At 33.3% G+C, this 10,047-nt stretch overlaps 1 protein-coding gene across 2 annotated transcripts; it reads left to right on the top strand.

Moving 5' to 3' along the window:
* Positions 1 to 2,934, top strand: LOC145032185 (ubiquitin-conjugating enzyme E2 2). Of its 2 annotated transcripts, none has more exons than XM_078980907.1 (6): positions 1 to 221; positions 519 to 652; positions 763 to 788; positions 1,451 to 1,540; positions 2,176 to 2,264; positions 2,534 to 2,934. In XM_078980907.1, exons 2-6 carry the CDS (start codon positions 528 to 530, stop codon positions 2,660 to 2,662), a joined length of 459 nt encoding a protein of 152 aa, XP_078837033.1. In that variant the 5' UTR covers positions 1 to 221; positions 519 to 527; the 3' UTR covers positions 2,663 to 2,934. The 2 variants fall into 2 exon arrangements, with proteins under 2 accessions (XP_078837033.1, XP_078837034.1); XM_078980908.1 differs by having other exon boundaries at positions 42 to 183; positions 2,534 to 2,843.
* Positions 2,935 to 10,047: the final 7,113 nt, after the last annotated feature.

Genomic DNA, 10,047 nt, shown 5'->3' with positions numbered 1-10,047 from the left:
ACATATGACGCGTAACCTTTCTCTTTCCCCCTCCCTTTCCCTTTTGTTATCGAGAGTTGAGTTTTGGAAGGCGACGCACGGAGGGCAAAGGTTCCTCGATACCACCGCCGACGGCTGATCATCGTCTTCCGGTTCACTTCCGTCTTCAGCACCCCAACCTCTTCTCGTCCTATCTCCGAGGCTGCAAGTTTTCTCCATCACTTTATCCTTCCAATTGTCATGTAATTACGCTCATAAAACTTAATTAACGGAGACCTAGAATCAATTGATACGTTTAATATGTTAAATTGTTTCTCCTCGGTCGATTTTCGGTAAAAACCATGCTAGGTGCTGTGTAATCAAACTCATTTTATAGATCTAGGGTTTTAATACAAGTAGTTTGATCATCGTACTTGATTTTTTTTTTTTTCTTGTTAATTTTGTGCTTTCAAAGGATAAAACTCGTATGTGTTAGGTAGTTGATCGGCTCTGGTAGAATTCGATACTAATTGGCTTTATTGTTTGTTAAATTGGAGCAGCTGACAAAGATGTCAACACCAGCAAGAAAGAGATTAATGAGGGATTTTAAGAGGTTGCAGCAAGATCCTCCTGCTGGAATCAGTGGTGCCCCATATGATAACAATATAATGCTCTGGAATGCTGTAATATTTGGGTAGGTGAAAGTGTGCTTCAGTGTTTTTTGATCATACTCTAGTAGCGTATGATGCTATTTTTGCTTGAGATATGATTGCTTCTTACTGATCGCTTTTATTTGCATTGCAGTCCGGATGACACTCCTTGGGATGGAGGTAAATGAGATGTTTTGCATGTTTCAGTATCTTTATGCTCAAAATGAGATAAGAATCAACACTCATGGCTGTATAAAACCATAAATATGTATATGCATGTGAAAATAGTTGAATTTCTCACGGAAAAGAACAGCACAGAGGATTAGAAATGACTGCATTTGAGCTCTTCAGTTGTTTCTTCATTAATCATGTATAAGAGCCTGTTGCTAACCTCTTAATGGAACCATTCACATGTCACTTCTACTTCTGAATCTGCCTCTGAACGACCTTTGGACGTATTAAAAGCCTCTTAATGGTTAAGGAACCATACCCTCTCATAACCAATAAGAGGCTGGAATCATTCAACACTAAATAGTTCGGTTTTATCAAACAACCCCTAAGATGTTGGCCTCAAGTAACGATTCATAATGTTGCATTTGATCATATTTATACCTCATCTTTGAAGTCAGGGGTTTCTTCACTGGCTATTTGTAATATGAACAGGGATTTTGATTGCTTGTGAGGTGTTTGCTAGAGTTTGTAGACATTCTTAATTTCTTATATTATTCAGTTGATGGTGTTATCCTTTCTGAATTCTGCACAATTTTATCATATTGAAGTGTGACATTATGATATTCCATGACAATTTATACATGTAAGTATGTAACATGTCAATCTCTCAGGTACGTTCAAGCTGACACTTCAGTTTTCTGAAGATTATCCAAATAAACCACCAACAGTGCGATTCATTTCTCGAATGTTTCATCCAAACAGTAAGTGGTCATCATCAACTCAATTCAATTTTCTTTCATTTTCTTTTGTGGGGGATGGGATCAAAGCTTTGAAGCTTTGATTTAACACCCCTCAATTTTACTAACACTTATGCCACAAATTAAACACAAACATGTCATAAATACAACATTTCCAAATTAGAACCTAGGAATAATATATAACATTTCTCAAAAGCAAATCAACCATATGGTCTTTAAGCTTCTATATCATCTAAGTAAGGGGTTGTTTCTTGTTCCTTTTGACTTAATAGGTTAAGCATTTATTCTGGATAGCTATACATTGCTGTTTCTTTTGGACTTAATCTGTATAGAATGTCATAATGGGATATGATGTTGTTTGGTTGCATTTGATGTTGTAATGGGATATTTATCTCGCTTGAATAATTTTGCATGTTAATATTGTATTTCAAACATGAGAAGGATCAAATGGTCAATTACTCAAATTCAAAAAAAGAAATGCACTCTGTGTACACATCATTACCCATTCAGTCACTTTACCCCATACACGACTTGATGGGAAAACCAAAAAAAAAAAACCCTAAAAGTAAAACAAGTACAAGTATATTTTGCTTTCACATATTTGTGTTATTAATGATAAGGTTTTTGTTATCTACCAGTTTATGCTGATGGAAGTATATGCTTGGACATCCTTCAAAATCAGTGGAGTCCAATCTATGATGTTGCTGCTATTCTCACATCAATTCAGGTGCTGTATTATTATTGGCTTAATGTGTTAAGCACTTAATCTGGACAACTATACATGACTTTTTTTTTTTTTTTAAACTTAATCCGGACAGAATGACTCAATGTGTTAGAGCCAAAAGATGTGACTTAATGTATTAAGACACAGACCCTTTTTGTAGAAACTCAATTCGATGAGTTTTTTTTTTTGTGGAACGTAAGGACAAAATGGTCATTTAGTAGTGTAGAAAAGAAACAGACTTTAATTAGATAATCTGGATTGTTGGATTGTAGTCGTTGCTGTGTGATCCAAACCCAAACTCTCCAGCCAACTCAGAAGCAGCACGGCTGTTTAGTGAGAATAAGCGCGAGTATAACAGAAAAGTGAGGGAAGTTGTTGAGCAGAGCTGGACAGCTGACTAAGTCAAAAGTCAAAAGTCAAAGTCAAAGTCAACGACAATATCTGGTTTATGATCCCTTTGTGTTTGAGAACAAGTACCAAGTGATAAAGTAATAATGATGGGTGTTTTCTAAACTATCTTCATTTACAACAATTTGTAATTGTAGGGATCTTATAAGCTTCTGTTTTACTTTTGTTGCGTCACTATTACTATTAGACTCTTGTATTGTATACATAATACTTATCTCTTGTATTATATTTGCCTCCAGAAAAACAGTCTAGTAGTAGTTCCTAATGTGTTCATTTTTTTTTTCTTTCCATATTTTGTTTTTAGTTATTACAAGTTATCGACAAATGGCATAAGTTTTTGTTTTGTTTCTTTTTTGCTTGATAGTCTAAGTGGCTGATAGGTTAAACTTTAATTTGGACAACTATATATATGGTTATTCTTATTGACGTAATTTGGACCAACTGGCTTGATGGGCTAAGCAAAAACCTACCTTAATGTATGAAAATGATTGTTTTTTTTTTTTTTTTTTAGTTCATATGCTATTTTTTTTAATCTAAATAAAATAAAGAGTAAATTACACGAATGGTCCCTATGGTTTAGGGTAATTTGCATGTTTGGTTCCTAATTTATTTTTTTAACCCGGAAGGTTCCTACAGTTTGTTTTTGTTATGTGTTTGGTACTTGTCTTACCTAAAAAGACTATTTTACCCTTGATTTTTTAATTTATTTAAATAAACACACCCCCACCTCTACCCCCTCACCTTACCTTACATACCCCACAATTTTTTCCTATTTAAATAATAGTTTTTTTTTATGTAAGATAGGGACCAAGAGTGTAATAAAAACAAACAATAGGGATCAAACGTGTAACAAAAACAAACAGTAAGAACTTTTTGAGTTAAAAAAATAAGTTAGGGATCAAACTCGCAAATTACCCCAAACCATAGGGACTATTCATGTAATTTACTCTAAAATAAAATAATATGAAATTATCATCGGTTATCAACCATACAAGTCGTTACCTTCGCCATCACTATCTATCCTTTTCAAAAACATATTCCAAAAATCAATAAAACACATGTTTCAATTCAAAACAAAATCAACAAATAGCAACAAAACAAACTGGAAAGAAAAACCACAAACCAATAAACAACAATCCAAAACATATCTGACAAATCAAATTGAAAAAGAATTACAATCGGAATGCTGCCAAGAAAGATAAACAAAATGTTCAGGGGCATTTCGGGGAAAACGCTCAAACTCTAAACATCAAAAAGGACTAGCCACATCTCTCTCTCTCTCTCTCTCTCTCTCTCTCTCTCTCTCCCCCCTCCTTTGTGAATGATGCTGAACTGCAGATAGATTCTGCAGCTAATGCTGATATTGTTTCTCCTGTTGATTTTTCTGAAGGTTATGGGAGGATGTTTGGTATTAACAACTCCGAAGAAGAGCTTGCTCACCCACCGGGATTTTCAAAACAAAGAATCTCTTTTATGGGTAATAATTAGAGTAATTCGAATGGTTCTTTTAATAATAATTCGTTTCTATTTGAGTTAAAGATAACTATTGAAACGGGAGAGGCATCGGGATATAATATCGAGTGTTGTTCGGACGGCTTTAAAGAAATTGTAGAAGGACGCCTGGAGAGACAATTTCCAATATGAATTGTCTTTCTATTACTAATGTTCAAGGAGGGGGTTCTCGGATAAAATTGTTGGTTTTAGTGTCACCATAACTGGAATTGACATGTGAGCTAAGGGGCTTCATAATTTGTACGCTAATATATGTCTGAGGTTGTGCAGAGTGCATGCATGTATAAGATTGAATTAGAAGTCGATTCGACGACTAGTCGGGGGTTCAGGGTTTTTAAAGGGGCAGCACCCCTTTAGCGGGGTCTAGGGGCAGCGCCCCTAGCGAGGTCCAAGGGGTAGTGCCCCTGGCTGGGGTCCCGCTTCCAAAGCAACTAATGACGACCCAACCCTAATGAAACCCTAATCAAGTTTAATATATAAACGGTTTCCTCTTCAAAAGAAGGTCACGAATTTTAGCTCTCGTTTTCATCAAATTCTCACAGAATCTCTATTGCCTTATGATTTCTGTACCTAGAATCGTAAGTGTCCACTTGGATAATCCTAGACTGAATTTCTTGCAACCCAGACATATGGTAGAAATATCAGTTCGGAAAGTATTCTCACGATCCATGTTGGTATCCAGATCTCCACTACAAACCCTAATATTTCTTATATAAATTGGATTAGAAACTTACTTAACATTCTTAAAGTCAATTTTCTAGTAATTCAAGAAACCAAGATGGAAGACATTAACTTGGCTACGGTTAGATCTTTTTGGGGTAACACCTTTTTTATGCATGCTTTTTTCTCCTTCATGTGGATCTTCGGATGGTATTCTAGCTATTTGGGATCCAAGTTGTATTTTTCAACAACGGGTGCTTGTTTGTAGTCCGATATATTGCTATAGAGGCGGTTTGGGTTTGTTTGGGATTGGATGTTTTATTTATTGTTGTTTATGCCCCGCAATCAGTTGACTATAAAAGATAACTGTGGGAAGTGATATCACATTTGATTGCTTGATTTCCGGAAGAGAGCATTATTATAGGTGGCTTTAATGAAGTTCGGATGGAATCAGAGAGATTAGGTTCTTCCTTTAACCATGTATCCGCACGTATTTTTAATGAATTCATTGAACATCTTGATTTTGTGAATATCACTAGTGGTCCTTATTTTACTTGAAGTGATAAATGGGGCTCAAAATTTAGCAAACTTGATAGATTTTTGGTTACGGATGGTCTATTACTTTCGATCCCTCACTTCTCGGGTCTAGTTTTGGAGAAAAAATCTCGGATTATCATTCTATTCTTCTGTTAGAGCATCGGGTTGATTATAGGTCTACCCCTTTTCGTTTATTTCACTCTTGGTTTGATATGGATGATTTTGATGATGTAGTGCAAGATTTTGGGCGATTTCTCTTGCAAATGATATTGTGCATAATCCATAATCATTGGATTCGTTTTAAGAAGAAACTTCAACTTCTTAAATCTAATATTAGGATGTGGAATTCTAACAAGCCGAATTTGGTGTTTGATAAGATGAAAAAAAATTCAAGAGTTGATTGAGTCTATTGATAACCAGTTGATGGAAAACGATGGCTCAGCTACATTAAGAGAGCAATAGGTTTCCTTATTGAAGGAGATGTCAGATTTGGATCACATTACTTACTAGGAGATGGCTCAGAAGGCGAAAATTCAATGGTGTATAACGGTGGATGAGAATTTGGGTTATTTTCATGGGGTCATTAATCACAAGAGACGTTAAATTGCAATTCGTGGTCTTATGATTGATGGTGTTTGGGTAAATAACCCACCTCAAGTTAAGCAAGAATTTCATGCCTATTATCAGTCTTTATTTTTGGAGCATCAGAGTTGGTGGCCCAAATTGATGCTTGTTACTATAATACAATTTGGGAGTTACAAATTGACTTTTTGCAATCTCCTTTTTACACGTGAGGAGATCAAAAAGATAGTATGAGATTGTGGTTCCACAAAGGCTCGAGGACAGCGATGGTTTTACTTTTTTGGATAATCTTTCAAAAACTATAATTTTTGATGATATGGTGTATAGAGTTTTTTCCTCGATAAGTAATAGATGTAGGAAAACCAATCTCAATTAGAGTTATTGGCTTTATAATCCTATATCTATTACAATTTGATGTAATTCTTTTCTAGCTTTTTGTTAGTTTTTTAATAATATATCTGTTGTTCAAAAAAAAAATCGGAAAAAACAAAAAGAAAAATATAGATAAAAAAAGAAAAAAAAACAAATGAAAAGATGACAAACTTTATAAGCTAAATGCTAGAGAGAAATGTCTTACAACTTTGTAAGCTATTTTTTACATCTTAGCACACAAAACAGAAGAAGATAAGCATTGTTTTGTCGTTTGACTTTTTATAAAGAAACAGTTGTTTTTCACATATTTCTGTCCTTCCCCTGAGTTCCACACATAGAAATGCTGTATAAGATATTTTTCTTTTAAAAAAGAAAACCCTACCACCTAACTTTCTAACAATTTGTAGTTATTTCTTTTCTCCCAAAACCTTTAACGTTATAGTTGATAGATCTTATGGAATTTGATTTTTTCTTTTTTATTTTAAAATGATTGTTTACTTTCATCCAACAATTTACTCAATGCGAAAAAAAAGCATATTTATATATCTAATAGTCTATTCAGATAATAAATATTATTACTCATTCAATTATTTTACGTATAAATAATAAATAACTAATATTAAAAGAAAACTTAAAAAAGGCCCCAAGCTTATAAATTTATAATAAAATTGCTTAAGGAGAAAAAGAAAAATAGAAAAAAAATCATGGTTATCAAAATCGCATACGTTCTTACGATCTTACGTATAAAAACGAATCGGATCGTATTTTTGATAAGATTGCATTTAAGATCGTAAGATCGTATGTAGGACTGTAGGATCAGGATCCGATCCGATCATATACCTTCCTTGATTTTTATTTATTTTGCAAATGAATTTTAGTTTACCATTTCACATCTTTTACCCGTTTACCGATTTATCATTTATCATTTTGTGTTGTGACTTATAATTTTTTGAAGTTTTTATAACTTTTAAACAAAAAAGTGAATATTTGAAATATTTTTCATGTTTTAAAATTATAAATTAAAATTATGTTACATTTTGTGGGATCTTAGGATCCCGACTCCGATCTTACAAGCTAAAAAACAATCATACGTAAGATTTTGATCTTAACAACCTTGAAAAAACCCTAACCAACGAAAGGCATTTTAAGATGGTTTAGTGAGAAAAAAAAAAGTATTTATGTCTTATTGTATGAGAATGAATGGGCGTATGATAGTGACCTACTAACCTCTATGCGTTTAGCTGTCTCTCTTTTCATTCTTTAATATTCATGAACCCACCACTCATATTATATATCTTGTGAAGTAGTTACACAATATCAGTACATTTATGTTTCTTTCCCTAAAAACTTTTTTTTTCCTGTGAAAGATATCGTCTAATTAGGAGAAAGAAAAACTATATATCAAAATTAAAGTTACAAATATCAAATAATGATTATAAATAAACAAAAAAAAATGGTAAAGTTAAATTAAAACAACAAAAAGAGGTTGTAAAATTATTAACATGTATTTATTAGTTGATCAAACATACATTTTCTGATACAAGCTAGAAAATGTGAAACTTTATTTGTGTTTCGTTTAATTTGATTTTCAGTATTCTCTTATATCTAAAGAAAAAAAATACAAAAATATAGAGAATACGCTCTTTTCTAGATTAATTGCAATTACTAAGTATTTTTCTAATGGTTGGATAATGAATTTGGCGACCAATCATTTTGTATGACCGACACCTTTTCTACAAAGAATATATGTGAAGTGATTGGGAAGTTGGGTTTTAATTTATTGTATAACAACTAGATATATGATATATGATATATGATCAAATATTAAATCATTTATCAAGATACTTGTTTATTTTTATTTTTAGTTTTCATTTTTTTAAATTTGTTTTACAACCAAGGGTGGAAAGTTTAGAAAACTATTACGAGTTATGAGAATATAGTATGAGTGAATGAGTTTCTAAGCATCACCTTTGTTGAAAGTAAATATTGTATTTGTTAGAACATAAAATAAATACTAAAATGTATTATTGGGAGGACTTTTTCTTTAATGACAAAGACTTTATAAAGCTAGATGTTAGAAAAAGAAAACAACAATTATATAAATGTAATAACAATATTAGGACTCTAAACCAACCTGATTCATATTACATTTGTATTAATAATCGAAAAATAAGATCAAGAAACAATGTTATCAAACAAAGTTGTTTTCTTCTACTTGACCGATCCAAACATCGTGTTGTTATGAAAGTTCCAAAAAACCTAGAAAGTTGTAATAATGACTCCAACTGAACACCTTTAAATTAGAAGAATCTCCCTTCGAGAAACACTATGTTACCATAGTAACAGGATGGGTATCCACCCATCGCCTCCTAATTTATCGCAAAATGGTAGATGTTATTGCCATATTCAATCATATATTTTAAGGTAATTATCTTAATATTTGGAGCTTAAATGATATAACTAAAGACAAAAGATACTTAAAATGTTGTAAATTGGATAATTACAGATAAATTCATGGCTGGAACAAAAAGAAAAGATATTACGCAAGGCCCAGGAGGTGTGATCGCCAAACCAGATTAGCGAGACTGTCGGGTCAAGTTTCAGTTAAGCCCAGGTGGCATGAGGACTTTGTGATGAACAAGTAATAAGTTAGGATATTATGGTATTTGAATGTTAGTAGGATAAGATTTACTTATTTGAATTTGGTTTTGGATTGTGTTTGTTAGCTTTTGGTATTTAATGAATGGCTCATACAAGTTATAGTTGGTTTGACTTAGTTATCATTTTCTTCTTTTTGTTTATGTTGGAGTTAGCACTCACGTGAAGAGTGTATGTATACCTAGCTTGATTGTATCAATTGTTGCTTTCATTACCGTCGGTTTATAAAAGGGGTATGCGACTATAGCCTCGTCGTTGGCTGATTTATTGCAAAAAGATGGGTTCAAGTAGGGTGACAATGAGAATCAAGCATTTGAACACTTTAAGCAACAATTTACGAGTACGCCCCTGGTATGCTTGCCGAATTTTGAAAAGCAATTTGTAATCGATGATGACGTGTCGGGAGAATGAATTGGAGTTGTATTGTTGCAAAAGGGGCGCCCAATAAGTTTTTTTAGTCGAAAATTAAGGCCACAGATGAAGGTGGTAGCCACCTACCAAAAAGGAGTTGTATGCCATTCGCACCAAGCATAAAAGTATCAAGGAGTTAATGTAACAGGTAATTCAAACATCGAAAAAACAACAATATGTTCGTAAGCTCATGGGTTTTGATTTTGAGATTAAATATAAACCCAGAGTCAGCAACAAGTTTGAAGATGCGTTGTCTCGGGTGCATGAGGAAGATGAAATGATGGACACGACATTCATGGCTATCAACCGACCCATTATCGATTTCTTATAGGAGCTAAAAAGAGAAAATGGTGCATTGCAAGAGTTACGTGATATCAATAATCGCTTAGTTCGAGATTAGACAATTGAGGGGTTTTGTCAACAAGGAGGGGTACTCTTATACCAGGGGCGATACTTCATTTGTGAAGAGTCGAGGCTCAAACAAAAATTTCTCAAGGAATTTCACGATACTACAAGTGTTTTGCATGGCGGAACAAAGAAAATGATTGTTGGTCTATCATGAATGTTTTATTAGAAAGGAATGTGTAAATCAGTCAAGGAGTTATGGGAAATTGTTTGATTTGTTAGAAAACAAAGTATTCTACCC

This window comes from Lactuca saligna, chromosome 2 (assembly GCF_052625555.1).
Source record: "Lactuca saligna cultivar CGN05327 chromosome 2, ASM5262555v1, whole genome shotgun sequence".
Lineage (NCBI taxonomy): Eukaryota > Viridiplantae > Streptophyta > Magnoliopsida > Asterales > Asteraceae > Lactuca > Lactuca saligna.
This window is presented reverse-complemented; position numbering and strand designations above follow the sequence as displayed.